This window comes from Bombina bombina, chromosome 6 (genome assembly GCF_027579735.1).
Source record: "Bombina bombina isolate aBomBom1 chromosome 6, aBomBom1.pri, whole genome shotgun sequence".
Lineage (NCBI taxonomy): Eukaryota > Metazoa > Chordata > Amphibia > Anura > Bombinatoridae > Bombina > Bombina bombina.
Genome location: NC_069504.1, coordinates 475,503,134 through 475,523,510, shown reverse-complemented (window position 1 = coordinate 475,523,510; position 20,377 = coordinate 475,503,134). Strand labels below are relative to the sequence as shown.

The window sequence follows — 20,377 nt, the reverse complement described above, 5'->3', positions numbered from 1 at the left end:
GGGCCTGGCTCACACGCTAGCAGGCAGGCAACTGCAATTAGATTACACTAGCAGACTGATGTTTCACAGTCAAAAAAGTTTTTTTTTTAATTATTTACACTACTGTTACACCAGATATGAGTGGTGGCACTGGGCAAGTGGGCCTGGCTCACACGCTAGCAGGCAGGCAACTGCAATTAGATTACACTAGCAGACTGATGTTTCACAGTCAAAAAAGTGTTTTTTTTTATTATTTACACTACTGTTACACCAGATATGAGTGGTGGCACTGGGCAAGTGGGCCTGGCATACACGCTGGCAGGCATGCAACTGCAATTAGATTACACTAGCAGACTGATGTTTCACAGTCGAATTTTTTTTTTTTTTAATTATTTACACTACTGTTACACCAGATATGAAAGGTGGCACTGGGCAAGTGAACCTGGCACACACGCTGGCAGGCAGGCAACTGCAATTAGATTACACAAGCAGACTGATGTTTCACAGTCAAAAAAGTGTATTTTTTTTTATTATTTACACTACCGTTACACCAGATATGAGTGGCGGCACTGGGCAAGTGGGCCTGGCACACACGCTAGCAGGCAGGCAACTGCAATTAGATTACACTAGCAGACTGATGTTTCACAGTCAAAAAAGTTTTTTTTTTAAATTATTTACAGTACTGTTACACCAGATATGAAAGGTGGCACTGGGCAAGTGGACCTGGCACACACGCTGGCAGGCAGGCAGGCAACTGCAATTAGATTACACTAGCAGACTGATGTTTCACAGTCAAAAAAATTTTTTTTAAATTATTTACACTACTGTTACACCAGATATGAGTGGTGACACTGGGCAAGTGGGCCTGGCACACACGCTGGCAGGCATGCAACTGCAATTAGATTACACTAGCAGACTGATGTTTCACAGTCAAAAAAGTTTTTTTTTTTAATTATTTACACTACTGTTACACCAGATATGAGAGGTGGCACTGGGCAAGTGGGCCTGGCACACACGCTAGCAGGCAGGCAACTGCAATTAGATTACACTAGCAGACTGATGTTTCACAGTCAAAAAGGTTTTTTGTTTTTTAAATTATTTACACTACTGTTACACCAGATATGAGTGGTGGCACTGGGCAAGTGGGCCTGGCACACATTCTGGCAGGCAGGCAACTGCAATTAGATTACACTAGCAGACTGATGTTTCACAGTCAAAAAAGTTTTTTTTTTTTTTAATTATTTACACTACTGTTACACCAGATATGAGTGGTGGCACTGGGCAAGTGGGCCTGGCACACACGCTAGCAGGCAGGCAACTGCAATTAGATTACACTAGCAGACTGATGTTTCACAGTCAAAAAAGTTTTGTTTTTTTAATTATTTACACTACTGTTACACCAGATATGAGTGGTGGCACTGGGCAAGTGGGCTTGGCACACACGCTGGCAGGCAGGCAACTGCAATTAGATTACACTAGCAGACTGATGTTTCACAGTCAAAAAAGCTTTTTTTTTTTAATTATTTACACTACTGTTACACCAGATATTAGTGGTGGCACTGGGCAAGTGGGCCTGGCACACACGCTGGCAGGCATGCAACTGCAATTAGATTACACTAGCAGACTGATGTTTCACAGTCAAAAAAGTTTTTTTTTTTAATTATTTACACTACTGTTACACCAGATATGAGAGGTGGCACTGGGCAAGTGGGCCTGGCACACACGCTAGCAGGCAGGCAACTGCAATTAGATTACACTAGCAGACTGATGTTTCACAGTCAAAAAGGTTTTTTGTTTTTTAAATTATTTACACTACTGTTACACCAGATATGAGTGGTGGCACTGGGCAAGTGGGCCTGGCACACATTCTGGCAGGCAGGCAACTGCAATTAGATTACACTAGCAGACTGATGTTTCACAGTCAAAAAAGTTTTTTTTTTTTTAATTATTTACACTACTGTTACACCAGATATGAGTGGTGGCACTGGGCAAGTGGGCCTGGCACACACGCTAGCAGGCAGGCAACTGCAATTAGATTACACTAGCAGACTGATGTTTCACAGTCAAAAAAGTTTTGTTTTTTTTAATTATTTACACTACTGTTACACCAGATATGAGTGGTGGCACTGGGCAAGTGGGCTTGGCACACACGCTGGCAGGCAGGCAACTGCAATTAGATTACACTAGCAGACTGATGTTTCACAGTCAAAAAAGCTTTTTTTTTTTTAATTATTTACACTACTGTTACACCAGATATTAGTGGTGGCACTGGGCAAGTGGGCCTGGCACACACGCTAGCAGGCAGGCAACTGCAATTAGATTACACTAGCAGACTGATGTTTCACAGTCAAAAAAGTGTTTTTTTTTTATTATTTACACTACTGTTACACCAGATATGAGTGGTGGCACTGGGCAAGTGGGCCTGGCACACACGCTGGCAGACAGGCAACTGCAATTAGATTACACAAGCAGACTGATGTTTCACAGTCAAAAAAGTTTTGTTTTTTTTTAAATTATTTACACTACTGTTACACCAGATATGAGTGGTGGCACTGGGCAAGTTGGCCTGGCACACACGCTAGAAGGCAGGCAACTGCAATTAGATTACACTAGCAGACTGATGTTTCACAGTCAAAAAAATTACACTAGCAGACTGATGTTTCCCAGTCAAAAAAGTTTTTTTTTTAAATTATTTACACTACTGTTACACCAGATATTAGTAGTGGCACTGGGCAAGTGGGCCTGGCACACACAGTGGCAGGCATGCAACTGCAATTAGATTACACTAGCAGACTGATGTGTCACAGTCAAAAAAGTGTTTTTTTTTTTTTAAATTATTTACACTACTGTTACACCAGATATGAGTGGTGGCACTGGGCAAGTGGGCCTGGCTCACACGCTAGCAGGCAGGCAACTGCAATTAGATTACACTAGCAGACTGATGTTTCACAGTCAAAAAAGTGTTTTTTTTAATTATTTACACTACTGTTACACCAGATATGAGTGGTGGCACTGGGCAAGTGGGCCTGGCTCACACGCTAGCAGGCAGGCAACTGCAATTAGATTACACTAGCAGACTGATGTTTCACAGTCAAAAAAGTGTTTTTTTTAATTATTTACACTACTGTTACACCAGATATGAGTGGTGGCACTGGGCAAGTGGGCCTGGCACACACGCTGGCAGGCATGCAACTGCAATTAGATTACACTAGCAGACTGATGTTTCACAGTCAAAAAAGTTTTTTTTTTTTAATTATTTACACTACTGTTACACCAGATATGAGTGGTGGCACTGGGCAAGTGGGCCTGGCACACACGCTAGCAGGCAGGCAACTGCAATTAGCTTACACTAGCAGACTGATGTTTCACAGTCAAAAAAGTTTTTTTTTTAAATTATTTACACTACTGTTACACCAGATATGAAAGGTGGCACTGGGCAAGTGGACCTGGCACACACGCTGGCAGGCAGGCAACTGCAATTAGATTACACAAGCAGACTGATGTTTCACAGTCAAAAAAGTTTTTTTTTTTATTATTTACACTACTGTTACACCATATATGAGTGGTGGCACTGGGCAAGTGGGCCTGGCACACACGCTGGCAGGCATGCAACTGCAATTAGATTACACTAGCAGACTGATGTTTCACAGTCAAAAAAGTTTTTTTTTTAATTATTTACACTACTGTTACACCAGATATGAGTGGTGGCACTGGGCAAGTGGGCCTGGCACACACGCTAGCAGGAAGGCAACTGCAATTAGATTACACTAGCAGACTGATGTTTCACAGTCAAAACGGTTTTTTGTTTTTTAAATTATTTACACTACTGTTACACCAGATATGAGTGGTGGCACTGGGCAAGTGGGCCTGGCACACATTCTGGCAGGCAGGCAACTGCAATTAGATTACCCTAGCAGACTGATGTTTCACAGTCAAAAAAGTTTTTGTTTTTTTTTAATTATTTACACTACTGTTACACCAGATATGAGTGGTGGCACTGGGCAAGTGGGCCTGGCACACACGCTAGCAGGCAGGCAACTGCAATTAGATTACACTAGCAGACTGATGTTTCACAGTCAAAAAAGCTTTTTTTTTTTAATTATTTACACTACTGTTACACCAGATATTAGTGGTGGCACTGGGCAAGTGGGCCTGGCACACACGCTAGCAGGCAGGCAACTGCAATTAGATTACACTAGCAGACTGATGTTTCACAGTCAAAAAAGTGTTTTTTTTTATTATTTACACTACTGTTACACCAGATATGAGTGGTGGCACTGGGCAAGTGGGCCTGGCACACACGCTGGCAGACAGGCAACTGCAATTAGATTACACAAGCAGACTGATGTTTCACAGTCAAAAAAGTTTTTTTTTTTTTTTAATTATTTACACTACTGTTACACCAGATATGAGTGGTGGCACTGGGCAAGTGGGCCTGGCACACACGCTAGAAGGCAGGCAACTGCAATTAGATTACACTAGCAGACTGATGTTTCACAGTCAAAAAAGTTTTTTTTTTTTAATTATTTACACTACTGTTACACCAGATATGAGTGGTGGCACTGGGCAAGTGGGCTTGGCACACACGCTGGCAGGCAGGCAACTGCAATTAGATTACACTAGCAGACTGATGTTTCACAGTCAAAAAAGTTTTTTTTTTTTTAATTATTTACACTACTGTTACACTAGATATTAGTGGTGGCACTGGGCAAGTGGGCCTGGCACACACGCTAGCAGGCAGGCAACTGCAATTAGATTACACTAGCAGACTGATGTTTCACAGTCAAAAAAGTTTTTTTTTTTATTATTTACACTACTGTTACACCAGATATGAGTGGTGGCACTGGGCAAGTGGGCCTGGCACACACGCTGGCAGACAGGCAACTGCAATTAGATTACACAAGCAGACTGATGTTTCACAGTCAAAAAAGTTTTTTTTTTTTTAATTATTTACACTACTGTTTCACCAGATATGAGTGGTGGCACTGGGCAAGTTGGCCTGGCACACACGCTAGAAGGCAGGCAACTGCAATTAGATTACACTAGCAGACTGATGTTTCCCAGTCAAAAAAGTTTTTTTTTTTAATCATTTACACTACTGTTACACCAGATATGAGTGGTGGCACTGGGCAAGTGGGCCTGGCACACACGGTGGCAGGCAGGCAACTGCAATTAGATTACACTAGCAGACTGATGTTTCACAGTCAAAAAAGTGTTTGTTTTTTTTAAATTATTTACACTACTGTTACACCAGATATGAGTGGTGGCACTGGGCCTGGCTCACACGCTAGCAGGCAGGCAACTGCAATTAGATTACACTAGCAGACTGATGTTTCACAGTCAAAAAAGTGTTTTTTTTTAATTATTTACACTACTGTTACACCAGATATGAGTGGTGGCACTGGGCAAGTGGGCCTGGCACACACGCTGGCAGGCATGCAACTGTAATTAGATTACACTAGCAGACTGATGTTTCACAGTCAAAAAAGTTTTTTTTTTTAAATTATTTACACTACTGTTACAACAGATATGAGTGGTGGCACTGGGCAAGTGGGCCTGGCACACACGCTAGCAGGCAGGCAACTGCAATTAGATTACACTAGCAGACTGATGTTTCACAGTCAAAAAATTTTTGTTTTTTTTAATTATTTACACTACTGTTACACCAGATATGAGTGGTGGCACTGGGCAAGTGGGCTTGGCACACACGCTGGCAGGCAGGCAACTGCAATTAGATTACACTAGCAGACTGATGTTTCACAGTCAAAAAAGTTTTTTTTTTTTAAATTATTTACACTACTGTTACACCAGATATTAGTGGTGGCACTGGGCAAGTGGGCCTGGCACACACGCTAGCAGGCAGGCAACTGCAATTAGATTACACTAGCAGACTGATGTTTCACAGTCAAAAAAGTTTTTTTTTTTTTAAATTATTTACACTACTGTTACACCAGATATGAGTGGTGGCACTGGGCAAGTGGGCCTGGCACACACGCTGGCAGACAGGCAACTGCAATTAGATTACACAAGCAGACTGATGTTTCACAGTCAAAAAAGTTTTTGTTTTTTTAATTATTTACACTACTGTTACACCAGATATGAGTGGTGGCACTGGGCAAGTGGGCCTGGCACACACGGTGGCAGGCAGGCAACTGCAATTAGATTACACTAGCAGACTGATGTTTCACAGTCAAAAAAGTGTTTTTTTTTTTTTTAATTATTTACACTACTGTTACACCAGATATGAGTGGTGGCACTGGGCCTGGCTCACACGCTAGCAGGCAGGCAACTGCAATTAGATTACACTAGCAGACTGATGTTTCACAGTCAAAAAAGTTTTTTTTTTTTTTATTATTTACACTACTGTTACACCAGATATGAGTGGTGGCACTGGGCAAGTGGGCCTGGCACACACGCTAGCAGGCAGGCAACTGCAATTAGATTACACTAGCAGACTGATGTTTCACAGTCAAAAAAGTTTTTTGTTTTTTAAATTATTTACACTACTGTTACACCAGATATGAGTGGTGGCACTGGGCAAGTGGGCCTGGCGGCCTGGCACACATTCTGGCAGGCAGGCAACTGCAATTAGATTACACTAGCAGACTGATGTTTCACAGTCAAAAAAGTTTTTACATTTTTTTTATTTACACTACTGTTACACCAGATATGAGTGGTGGCCCTGGGCAAGTGGGCCTGGCACACACGCTGGCAGGCACGCAGGCAACTGCAATTAGATTACACTAGCAGACTGATGTTTCACAGTCAAAAAAGTTTTTTTTTTTTAAATTATTTACACTACTGTTACACCAGATATGAGTGGTGGCACTGGCAAGTGGGCCTGGCGGCCTGGCACACATTCTGGCAGGCAGGCAACTGCAATTAGATTACACTAGCAGACTGATGTTTCACAGTCAAAAAAGTTTTTACATTTTTTTTATTTACACTACTGTTACACCAGATATGAGTGGTGGCCCTGGGCAAGTGGGCCTGGCACACACGCTGGCAACTGCAATTAGATTACACTAACAGACTGATGTTTCACAGTCAAAAAAGTTTTTTTTTTTAAATTATTTACACTACTGTTACACCAGATATGAGTGGTGGCACTGGGCAAGTTGCTTGGCAGGCAAGCAACTGCAATTAGATTACACAGGGGGAAAAAATTATGTTCTAGCCCTAAAAAGGGCTTTTTGGGGTGCTGTCCTTACAGCAGAGATCAGATGAGTCCTTCAGGACTGTAGTGGACACTGAATACACTAGCCTAGCTATCAATTTCCCTATAAAATCACCAGCAGCTACACTGTCCCTCCTCTCACTAAGAATGCAGCTTCCGAATGAATCTAAAATGGCTGCTGTCCAGAAGCTGGGAGGGTCTGGGACGGAGTGTCTGCTGCTGATTGGCTGGAATGTGTCTGCAGACTGTGAGATACAGGGTCAAAGTTTACTCAATGATGACGAATAGGGGGCGGATCGAACATCGCATATGTCCGCCCGCCCGCCGCGGTGAACGCGAACAAGCTATGTTCGCCGGGAACTATTCACCGGCGAACAATTCGCGACATCACTATTATCCATCTCCTCAACCATTTTTAGTAAAGATTATTTTTTGCATAAAAATGGTCATAAAAATCACTATACATTTTGCAGTGAATGCAATAAAACAATGTGCTAATAATCAAACATCCACAATAATCTCTGCATGTGATATAACGCACTAATGTAGAATTCAGCTAACAGAAAAGTAAAATCCTTGCAAGGAAAGATTGCTTTACTAACTCAGCATCATGTAGCACTTAAGTCACTGATCTCCTGATTTAAGATTTAAAAAATCTACAGTACAAGAAAACTTTCATTTGCTATTATATGTCACTGATTCCCTGAGTTTTTGGAGAGTTATCTAATGCTTTAGCAATTAGCTTCTTAGACTAACTTTGGAATTGAATTTATTTTAGCAGACAAATTAACATCACTTTGAGCAAAGGAAAAGGTTTTGGATTCTTCATTATATGACCTTCAAAATTCTACTGGTGTACCTTAAAGAGATATGAAACAGTGCTCGTAAAAACAAATGTGTTAAATCAAAGGAAACATAAAAGGAAACAGATTGTGTAAAAAAAACAACTAACTACTTGTTTCTTGCAAAATTAGCACTTAGAAATTCTCATTATAGCCATTGCCCATGCGAGATGACATGTTGGTACCTCACATTGCATTCTGTCCTCTTCTGAGCATGGGCAAAACTGACTTATTGTTTCTCTAGTATTCACTCAAAACTAAAGCAGCTCATGTTACTCCTGATGATTTATGACATCAAACTAGATATGCCTTTCCACGGAGACATCAGCCCCCTTTTAGGGCTGTTACAGGAAGTAATGGACCTTGTACAAATAAAGTTTAGAAACAAAGAAATACCAAGTAAAATCATTTTAAAATCATGAATAGTATGCTTTGTAATAATTTCTATTAAATATAACCCACTGTCTAGTGTTTTTTGTTTTGTTTTGTTTTGTCTTCAGACTCGCCAGAAACACAAGTTATGAAGCAGCGGTCTAAAGACCGCTGCTTCATAACCCTGTCCGCCTGCTCTGAGCAGGCGGACAGGAATCGCCGGAAATCAACCCGATCGAATACGATCGGATTGATTGACACCCCCTGCTGGCGGCCGATTGGCTGCGAGTCAGCAGGGGGCGGCGTTGCACCAGCAGCTCTTGTGAGCTGCTGGTGCAATGTTAAATGCGGAGAGCGTATTGCTCTCCGCATTTAGCGAGGTCTTGCGGACCTGATCCGCAGTGTCGGATCAGGTCCGCAAGCCCTTTGCTAAATGGGCCCCAACACCTGTTTGTTTTTAAGCTCCCACAAAGCAACCTGGTACTGCCTACAGACTATGTTTACTGTCATAAATCTTCAATTTATTACATGGAGGGGACACTTTGTATACTAGTTATATAAATGTTTTTTCCAACTGCCATCTATAAGTGCTTGCTTAAATCCCCTTGCTATGTGGTGGCTGAGGTTAAAGAATACATTGATTCACTGTTGATTATTGCTATGTTTTTTTTTATGAACTTACATTATGACACATGCCAAAGAAACGTAGGAAGAACTTTTCATTTTTAATTACTCTTGGGCAAGAGTGCCCAGAATTAGTTAGTTGGGATTGACCTTTCTGTGAAGTTTGTCAGTGTGATCTAATAGTGCATGTGCCTGTTGTATAGAAGAATAATTATCAACATTTTGGTATGCCACTACATTAGATTTCCAGACAGCACAGAAGGATTTAATGTCTAAAGAGATATTAGTATGATACAGGGCTAAGCTGCCCTAAGTACAAAGAGTTTCCATTCTGCTCAATGATCTACACCATCATTACAGAAGACATGATTGTGGGAAATAGCTGAGGCAGCAACCTTAAGATAATGAACAGAACTGGAGGCTAGAACAGAACCAATGATCTCTATAATTCTGACAAACTGTGCATACATAAAATGTGTGTTTAGTAACAAATTGCAATAAAGCTTTTAAAAAGTAAGCAGAATTTGAAAGCATTATTGTGCCTTGTATATATTGTTAACTTATTTTTAAAAATGCGCACACCTTTGAAGGAACATAGAACAGGAGCCTAAAAAGGGTGTGTTTTTGCAAATCCAACAGTGCTGGTGATTATGTAAGACAATATTTACAGAATGGGTTGCATTATAAGAAATGACGTTTATGTTACAATAAATATTTGCTGGTATCCACATAGTTATAAATAAGCCGTAAACCACCAAGGGTAGTAAAATTATTTCGACTTTTCTCAAGTCAGCTTGGTTCAATAGATGGAAGTTACAAGTTACTGGTAAAAAATGTTGATCTGTATGGCAAATCTGCAATATAATTTTACTAAAATAGTCTGCATTTTAGACAAAATCATTTGGGTAAATTTACTAATAGTTTCTCCAGATTTTATGATATTCTAGCAAACATCCTCTAAAATAAATGATAGCAAGTGGTAAAGAAGTCAAGTCAAGCATGGATATTAATGATGTATTAAACTGGTGTTAGATGGTAAGTTAGAAGTTTAGCAAACATGGAATCTCAGTAGTCAAGGCAGAATATTTTGAATAACTGATGTTAACCGATAACAATGTTTAGTTACAGTGGACTAGATTATGAGTGCAGTCATGCTATTTAGCACTTTCTGTAGAGTGCTAATTGCGCTAGAAGTACATTTTTGCATGTGTCGGGTTGCGCTAGTATTAGAAGTTGAAAGTTAAAGTTATCGCTCTGGCATTAACCCGACACATGCAAAAAGCTGAACCTACAATATCGTGCGTGCAATAACCTATTCAACCATAGAAGTCAATGGAGAAAAAAGTAGAAAAAACCTAACACTCAACTCACAAGCCAACCCTAAAGCATATTCTCAAGTGCACTAACCCAACATAAAAATATGAATATTTCACATTCCACTGTTTTTTTACATAGAATATGTTCTATTTATTCATAAATACATATATATATATATATATATATACCTGTTGCTAATTTGGTACAATATATATCTATACATATACACAGGATTTTATATAGGTATAGCTATAAACAGGGATATTTATTTAGAAATACATAGAACATTTTCTGCAATGTGCAAAACTTTGGAATGTGAAATATTTACACTAAATACACATAATAACACTTTATTAAAAAAAATTATATTGCATAAATGATTTCTCAATGTTTAAGTCCTATGCCTGCCCTTTTTTCTAACACCTGAGACCTATCTATGAGCACTTTTTTGTGCGGTATTTTTTTGAATAATTTTTATTAGATGGTGTTATTATGAGTGTAACTGTACCTTTTAACGTATTTTTTATAGGTTTTGTGACTTTTTTGTGTTTAGCGAAACAATTAACCAGAGGTCAAGAAAATCATTCTATTGTAAATCGCATTCGCATTTACTTTCAACTTGTAATTTGAGCACAATTTAACCTGTATGCAAACGAACACAAAAATAAAATTTTACTTGGTGCAAACGTTTGCACTCCACTCTTAGGAGTATATTTACCAATGCGCGAGCGGACATTATACGAAGTAGCGTATCATGTCCACTGCACATTGCGGCACATACGTTGTCGGCATTTAGCATTGCACCAGCAGTTCTTGTGAACTGCTGGTGCAATGCCGCCCCCTGCAGATTTGCGGCCAATCGGCTGCTAGATGGGGGGGGGTCAATCAACCCGCGCGTATTCGATCGGGTTGATTTCTATCCGCTGCCTCAGAGCAGGCGGACAAGTTATGGAGCAGCGGTCTTTAGCGGTCCATATGGAGCTTGATAAATATGCCCCTTAATCTGGCCCTGTATGTCTTATATTAGAAAATTAGGGGTAAGGATAGTAGGCAAGGAGGGAAAATAGATACAATAGGCTAGTGTGAGAACATCCATAATATGGTACTGGATATGCAGCTGGTTACATAAGCAAATATTGCTGTTACAGAAATGAAAACATATATATGCACATTCAAGACTCACATAAATAACATGGGGCATATGTATCAAGCTCCGATTGGAGCTTGATGCCCCGTGTTTCTGGCAAACCTGCAGGCTCGCCAGAAACAGCAGTTATAAAGCAGCGGTCACGAAGACCGCTGCTCCATAAACTGTCCGCCTGCTCTGAGCAGGTGGACACACCTCGCCGGAAATCAACCTGATCGAGTACGATCAGGTTGATTGATACACTCCTGCTGATGCAATGCTGAATACGGCGAGGGTATTTCTCGCCGTATTCAGCGAGGTCTGGCGGACCGGATCCGCAGTGTCGGATCAGGTCCGCTAGACCTTAATAACTAGAGGTCCATGTATTTAAAATATTTCATTATACTATTTTCATTTTATGTTCCTTTAATGTATTGCTTATATAAATATATTTATTTACAGAGGTCAGAGGAGTCCCTCAGATGCCTTGGCTGTGTGGTCTATGTAACAACCTAACTTACTTTAAACCAGATTCTTATGCTCTTGGCCACAATTTTGATTAAAGGGATATGAAACACATTGTTTTTTCTTTCATGATTCAGATAGATCATACAATTTTATTTGTGATGCGTATTTATATATATAGTTTAGTTCGGTGTTCCAAGCACTCACTGTAGTAGTGACTCGCCTGGGTGCTCTCTATGGTATTTATGCAGAAACTTTGGTGAAAGAAGAGGCACTCACAGGTCTTAATAGTTTCAAAAAATTATAAACTTTATTGCTGTTAGTTATTCATCAATTGGTTCAGTCAGCGTTTCATTCCTCGCAGGGACCTTTGTCAAGACTGTATCTTAAGTGCTGTTGAAGCTCTATGTTCAAAAAGTGAACATACGCTGTCTGCATTTATCATTTCACAAGCATTTCTAGTGAAATGCTTGTGCAATGCCGCCCCCTGCACATTCACGGCCAATCGGTGCTTCTTAACTTCCGCTTCAGACGCTGCTTCATAAATTGACACCTCTATCTGAATCATGGAGAGAGAAAAAAAAACATTTTGGGGTTCATGCCCCTTTAATGACACATTGAAATGTATAGGTTACCTACTGTTACAGTGACTTGCTAATAGTAAACTTGTTCCCTTTTTTTCAGACATTTGGAGCTGATGATGTGGTCTGCACTCGGATATATGTGAGAGCGTGAGGCACCATGCTGACTGGTCTTTCCATTACAAAGACCATCTTGGCCCCCTTAAATAATATAGAGCTCATTTCCTGTTTCAAACCCATGTTTTCTATTTTAGGGTAAATATATTGTCATTGACTAACAATAACAGACAGCACTCTTACAAAACACTGTTTTTTAATTAAAATGTTTTGTTGTAAAGCTTGTATCTGATAATGATGGGTGTATAACACCTATAGAATGAAAGTGATTGATATCATTGCATGATATAATGGTGCTAAGCATTTCTACATACACTGCCAAGCACTTCTCATGAGATAATTAAAGCTAGCGAGACATTAACAAAGAAGCAAGAGTTTAATGTCTATAAATCTATTGCTTTTCCCACTCAAATTGTCCTTAAAATTGTTTCCTTAAATATTGCAAAATGACCCAATGGTAAAAGAAACATATCTTCAGGGCACATCACTCGCTTTTCCAATCTTTACTTTAACTACCAGATGTAAAAATGTTCTGATCTCAGACTCTGTTTGTATTATTGATAGTCTTAAAGGGACATAACAGTGCAATAGTAAAATGCTCTAATGCAATAGGGTCTTTTTTTCTATCACTACTGTGTTTTCCTGCATCTAGGTGTTAATCCCCAGAAAATGGTTAAACACAAACTTTTAATAGCCTATTCTAGAGAATCAATACACTTTCTCTACAGATCTGGGCACTGCCATTTAGCTAATCAGGAGCAACACATGTGCATTACACAGACATCCCAAGTCTCCCTGAAGTTCAGGGAGTCTCCCTGATTGTAATAGCTGCTCCCTGATGCCAGCAAATGGAATGCAATCTCCCTGAAACTCCAAGTACTATGATCCAATGTGGCCCAAATCCGGAAAAGTATTTCTTTAAAGAATGCCTTTAGTTGCTAGGACGTTATAGAACCCCCAAATCATGCATCAGTAACCAAAAAGCCCCCATTGATTTTAATAAAATAAAACACAAATACTACCTTATTTACTGCACGTAATTAAACTTTGTATTCTAAAATATTTGAGCATTCAACAAGCGTATGATCACTGGAAAATAGGTTTGTTGTATGTGGTTCTGCAATAAAGCTACTTTTTTTTTTAATGTGACTTTAGTGGGAAGCTACTTTAATGATAAGTCTCTATCTTATTTAGGGTTTCAAAGTGTCCAATATATAACTGGGAGGGGGGAGGGGGCGGCACAGTAGTGGGTGAAGCCACCTCCCTGAAATGAGTTTTTGTAGGTTGGGAAGTCTGATAACATAGTCCAGCTCAGAATCAGGAGTGTACTTGGAGCAGGCTTTACCTGTGTGCTTTGTTAGAGGCATGCAGTAGTGTGACAGTAAAATCTTCTAGTGCATTAGAGCACATTACTACTACTCTATCATGGCTCTTTACATTTAGGCCTAGTAGATGTTAATTATTGCATAAGCTTCTAACATATATTAAAGGGAGATGAAACCCAAACATTTTTCTTTCATGATTCAGATAGAGCATACCATTTTAAACAACTTTCTAATTTACTTTAATTTTCTTTGTTTCTTTGGTATCTTTTTGTTGAAAAGCAGAGACATACGCTCAGGAGCATGCACGTGTCAGGAGAACTATATTGCAGTTTTTTGCAAGAATGTAATCCTTTTGTACCACTATATCCTGTCATTTAGTGCTCCAGACAGCTACCTAGGTATCTCTTCAACAAAGAATACCTTAGGAACAAAGGGAATATGATAAAAGAAGTAAATTTGAAAGGTTTTTTTAAATCCTATGCTCTGTCTGAATCACAAAAGAAAATGTGTGAGTTTCTTATCCCTTTAAGGAATAATCTATATTCTTATATATTGCTTAAGGTATTTGCAGCACTGTACATGGCAATTTTACAACAAGGCGGGAGTTAATGCTTGCAGAGCTTTCCGTTTAATTGAGTCTACCACAATCAAATATAAATAATAATTTATCTAAAACAAAGTATAATAATAGTAATAATAATCCTAAAGTTATAGGTTCAGGTCCTTTCAAGATTCCATATAATTTAACCCTTGGCTGCCACATTGGGCTGCAACACATTGCAAAAGCTTACAGCCATGTCTAATAGTCACCTTATACAAAAAAATAACACTAACATATAAGTAACTAATGGTGATAATATGTGTCTGCTCCCATAGACCTTAAATTGACAAAACTATTTTTCTTCTAATAATTACTCCAATATACAATAATTTATGGCGCTCTTGCTAATATATCTGCTTTAATAAATATGTCTCGCCTGCTTGAAAAATGGCACAGAAAAGACTTGAAACAATTAACTTAAGAATGACCATAGGCTGGGGAACCATCATAAACAAAACAAATAATGTAAAAGTTAAGTTATGATGCAAAGTATTATCAATAAATATTTCATTAATAATATACAATAGTATTTTATGAATGTTGTCACAATGTCACCCCTTTTTGTAGCACTGCCACTGTTGTACAAGTGATTTCTGCTGCCATAACCACCATGTAGGTAAACCCATCAGCAACTATCCCTTACTGGCAGTGACCCTCCAAGACTGCTATTAAACCTAAGTGTTATACAATACCTACAGCTATTAACCGCTATTAAACCCAAGTGTTATACAATACCTACAGCTATTAACCACTATTAAACCTAAGTGTTATACAATACCAACAGCTATTAACCGCTATTAAACCCGTGTTATACAATACCTACAGCTATTAACCGCTATTAAACCCAAGTGTTATACAATACCTACAGCTATTAACCGCTATTAAACCTAAGTGTTATACAATACCAACAGCTATTAACCGCTATTAAACCTAAGTGTTATACAATACCTACAGCTATTAACCATATCTTGACCTCCAAAACACCCACTAAGTCCCACTAATAAACCCCCAGCCTTACACTAACCCCTTATGTGACTTATCACACCACACACACCATCTCCTACATTGCAAATACTCATCACTAAAAATCTTATACACCTTCAAAAATATCTTCTCAAAATCAAATTACCCAAATTATAAAAAATAGACCTTAACAAAAAAAGTAATAGTCTTTAAAATTGTCTTACTGGTTAAAGAATCTTCTTTTTTTTTTTTTTTGTTTCATATGACCATAAGTAATTTTTGTCAGTCTATGTGCCAAATGAGAAGAAGCCTTTAAGCTGTTTTATTTCTTTATATTAATGACCTTTTGTATTTATTATTCTGTTATATCAATACATAGAATGCCCTCTGCACCTTTTTTCTTTGTCATAAAAACACTCATTAATTAGATCATGGCCATGTTTTAATATGTTCCAATAAAGGAGTGTTTTTATGACAAAATGAAAGGAGCTGTGGACATTATATGTATTGGATTCCTTTATGGAGATAAAGCAGAGACCTCTGTCTGTAGCGGCACCCTGAAAAAGTGTTTGGTTACTGAGAAAGAATTGTGGACTATTCTGCTTTATGGGAGTTAGGTGTGTGGAAGTCAGAAATTTGAAAATAAAATAACCTTACCTGAAATCCAGCTAAAACCTCTTCCATGGTTCCCTCCTATAAGTAATATAAAGGGTTGTCATTCCTATTGGTTAATTAGATTAACCAATTATAATTGAAGATGGATGGGCTCAATGTCAAAGTTGAGTCTACCATGCTTCTGGATTGGTTAATCACATTTAAGGGCTATTGGACATTTTGTAATAGTACTTTTTTGCTTTTTGTTAAACTTTGGGGCACTTAAAGGGACAGTCAAGTCCAAAAAAAACTTTCATGTTTCAAATAGGGCATGCAATTTTAAACAACTTTTCAATTTACTTTTATCACCAATTTTGCTTTGTTCTTTTGGTATTCTTAGTTGAAAGCTATACCTAGGAGGTTCATATGCTAATTTCTTAGACCTTGAAGGCTGCCTCTAATCTAAATGCATTTTGATAGTTTTTTTACCACTAGAGGGCATTATTTAACGTGTTTTATATAGATAACATTTAGCTCATGCTCATGAATTTACCATGGAGACAGCTCTGATTGGCTAAAATGTAAGTCTGTCAAAAGAACTGAAATAAGGGGTCTGTCTGCTGAGCCTTAGATACAAGGTAATTACAGAGGTAAAATGGGTATAATTATAACTGTGTTGGTTATGCAAAACTGGGGAATTAGTAATTAAGGGATTATCTATCTTTTAAAACAACAAAAATTCTGGTGTTGACTGTCCCTTTAAGTGTTAGCGGGAATGTCTGATAAGGGAAAATTAGTTAGTTGTTTGAAATTAGAATATTTCCAATAAGAGGGCCATGTAATAGTTATCATTAGGGTAGCAGATTAACTGTTATGGTTAATTTTGGTAGAATAAGGCCATGGATCAACTTTATTGTTGTGGGGAAAGGTCATGGTTTGTGTTAATCACCTATACACCTATGTAATATAGGAACATGATGTATAGCAGCTAGTATCAGAAGCTCCCTTGTGCCTGACTATAGCAACCAGCTGTAGAGTTACTATATTTTTAAATAGTAGCTCCAATGTATTGACTTGAACATTGTGCACACAAATTTACAGTCTTATGAACACATTTAAACAGCTATTTTAACAAGCATCAACATATAGGAATATATAGTACAGAGCTCTTTAAATAATAAAAATTTTCAGCACCATGATACTTATTTGAGACTAATAAAAGAAAAATGGAAAACATTTTCAAAAATGTTGTTAATAAAAGGAAAATGGTTTTAATTTTTTTTAAAAATCTATTATGACAACACAATTTTTGCAGTTTCTTTATTTTAAATGTATACCGTTTTTTTCATGAAGCAAGTCTGAAATACAGTACATTTAAGTGCCCTAGGCATGTACATTGCTAGGATGGTAAGTATAAGTCAGTTTGGATGGCTGATGTTATTTTTTTTTTTATATTCCCAATTGTCTGCAACAAAAAAAACAACATAAGAAGAATTATATTGTTCACGTAATAAGGACAAAATATATAATTTCTATAGGAATCTGAATCTCATGTAAGTAAAAAAAATATAATATATAAGGAATCACTGAACTTAGATTGCCTTACAATGTCACTGTCATTGCTTTATACTGCATTTAGACCCAGACATTAAAGTAGGCATATAAAGCAATGCACAATGCTTCACTATAAGGGCCCGATTATCTAAAGGTCTCTGGGTTGGTGAGATTATTTAAGAATGTTTCCCTGAAAAAGGGCGCATTTTTGTATAGGAAAGAGATGCATACATTACAAAAGTGCACAATAAAAATTGTAATTTTAAAAATCCTACAAAATGAATAATTGAACCATTCACACAAAAGTACACAGGAACAAATTGTGTTCTTAAAGTGCATCAAAAATTGTAGCAAAAATTGGTCACCAAAATTCGTATTTTATCAAAAACGTAAAATGTATATGTAAAATTATGCAGGAATAAATTGTATTAAATATGCACATCATAAATCATAATTTAAGTACACTAGATGTGCAAACAAACACATAGAAATTCATACATATAAGTACAAAATACATATTGTAATTGTTTTTTTATTGTAAAATGAAACATGGGCTTTCCATGGGTGTGTATGAAATTGTGTCTCAAATCCAAGCGTAGTAATCTACACATTTCCATCCTACAGATCTCAGGTTTTTCTCGGAAATTAAAAGGTGGCGAGATTTGATCAAAATACTCAAAACAGTTATTACTCTGAAAGAAACATATGAAAAAAAAACAGCGAACTTAAAGTGAATGTAAATTTAGATGATAAAGTGGGGCACTTTAATTCGTCAAAATTTACATTCCACTCGTGTTGTGAAAATACTTAACTTTTAATCTTGACAGCTGCTCCAGCAATTCCCCCGGTCGTCGCAAGCCTCTTCATACGTCAGAAATGACGGATCGGTCATCCTCCAATCACGGCTTCCCCCCGGAGGAATCAGTGTCTGATTCAACGCCGTGATTGGAGGAAGCTGGATTCCTCATTTTAGACCCGGGAAGAGGCTTTGCGACGAACAACACGAGTGAAATATAAATTTTGATGAATTAAAGTGCCACTGTTTTTAATGAGATTTTTAAAAACCGGGCACTTTATCATCTAAATTTACATTCACTTTAAGGTGCAGTGCACTGAAAACCGCATATTTCAATTTGTATTAGGAGTATAACATTAAAGGGACAGTATACACCAATTTTTATATATCCGCATGTAATAGATACTACTATAAAGTTAAATATGCACAGATACTGATCTAAAAATTCAAATATAAAATTCAGTATAAAACCTTTTAAAAACTTACCTAGAAGCTCCAAGTTTAGCACTGTTGATTAGGTTATAGGAACACCCAGGGAAAGTGGCTAAATTGCAGTCACTCCCCCCATCCCCCCGGTCCCTGCTTATGAAAAGGCAGATTATACAAATAGAAGCCAGCAGTAGACTGGAAAAGCGCGTCTACTTCTGGCACTGAGGGGCTTGGTTAGGAGTCTGAAAATCTGCACAATGTTATTACAAAATAAGCAAAACTATACATTGGTACAAAAACACTCCCAAATGGGCTACATAAATGGATCATCTACAAAACATTTATGCAAAGAAAAATTTGGTGTAAATTGGCCCTTTAAAGCTTAAACATACGCAGGGTTATTCCTGGGTAATTTGTCCTCAATTGCGAACTTTTACATAGCAGAGAGCTCTAATTATTTCTATGGGAGACATCTCCGCCCATTTTCTTTGACAATTTAGCAGGGCTAAATGTGGTTTCTCATGCTTTTCCTTGCAAACTTTTGCTCATTGGGCCCTAAGTGTCAGCATTGTTTCCCTCTGTAACTGGAAATGAGTAAAAACATAAAATGTCAGTTTAAAACGTAAACCTACACGACCAGACTGTGCAGATCATACAACTGACACAGCACAGTTTAGTAGTTAAAATGTCTCTTCCTAGCTCAGCTTATAATGACTGCAATTCATACAAACATAGTCTGAGTTTAACCTGATCACTGAAAGGGGCGCCTTGCATAAAAAAAAAAAAAAAATCCTTTATAAACTACTCTCTGCACAATGTTATGTTTTGTGTACTGTGCCTTTGATGACTTATTGACATGCCATTTCTTGTTAATTTGTGGTTTAATAAAGTTATTTCAATAAAATGTGGTTTGTATTCATGTTTTTATGTTACAAAGAACTACTGTATTACTAAATACATTTTTAAAGTTTCACATGCAACGTATTTACAATATTCTCTTCAATCAGCCATAGAATGATACAATAAAAAGAGGCTGCTAATGTTCCATTATCACATTGTCAGTTTCCTTTAAATTTATGCTTCATTCTTCATACCCAACTAAGCTTTCATACAAGTAGACCTTTTACCTCAGTGTCTGGGGATATAACTCAGTGAAACAGCGCATATAGGCTAATACTGAATGTTTCTGAATATCAACTCCAGGGAGTGCAGCATGGAATATGATTAATATTATTTTTTGTGTATATAAAAAGCTATAATCATACTGATATTGCAGGTTCAAAATAAACTGCTTTCTCGTTATAGATCAATTTATGTTTTGACAGCTTTTCACTAGCCAGACACAAGAGGTGTCATAACAGTACTGCTTACTGCTTTACAAGCTAACCTCTCGGGATGTACTAAAAGGAATGACAAGGGTGAATGACACAACGGATTGCTCATATAATTTAATGGGATGTAAAGTTAAAAGTGCTATAACAAAAAAAACTATGATGCATTTCAAATATATGTTTA

The 20,377-nt window shown here is 37.8% G+C and overlaps 1 protein-coding gene across 1 annotated transcript in view; it reads left to right on the top strand.

The window, feature by feature from the left end:
• The window catches only part of CRABP1 (cellular retinoic acid binding protein 1), a 92,615-nt gene extending 72,849 nt beyond the window's left edge, over positions 1 to 19,766 (top strand). Inside the window, exon 4 of the mRNA XM_053717274.1 lies at positions 12,587 to 19,766. Coding sequence (XP_053573249.1) covers positions 12,587 to 12,637 — 51 coding nt within the window. The 3' untranslated portion in view covers positions 12,638 to 19,766. The remainder of the gene's footprint in view (positions 1 to 12,586) is intronic.
• Positions 19,767 to 20,377: the final 611 nt, after the last annotated feature.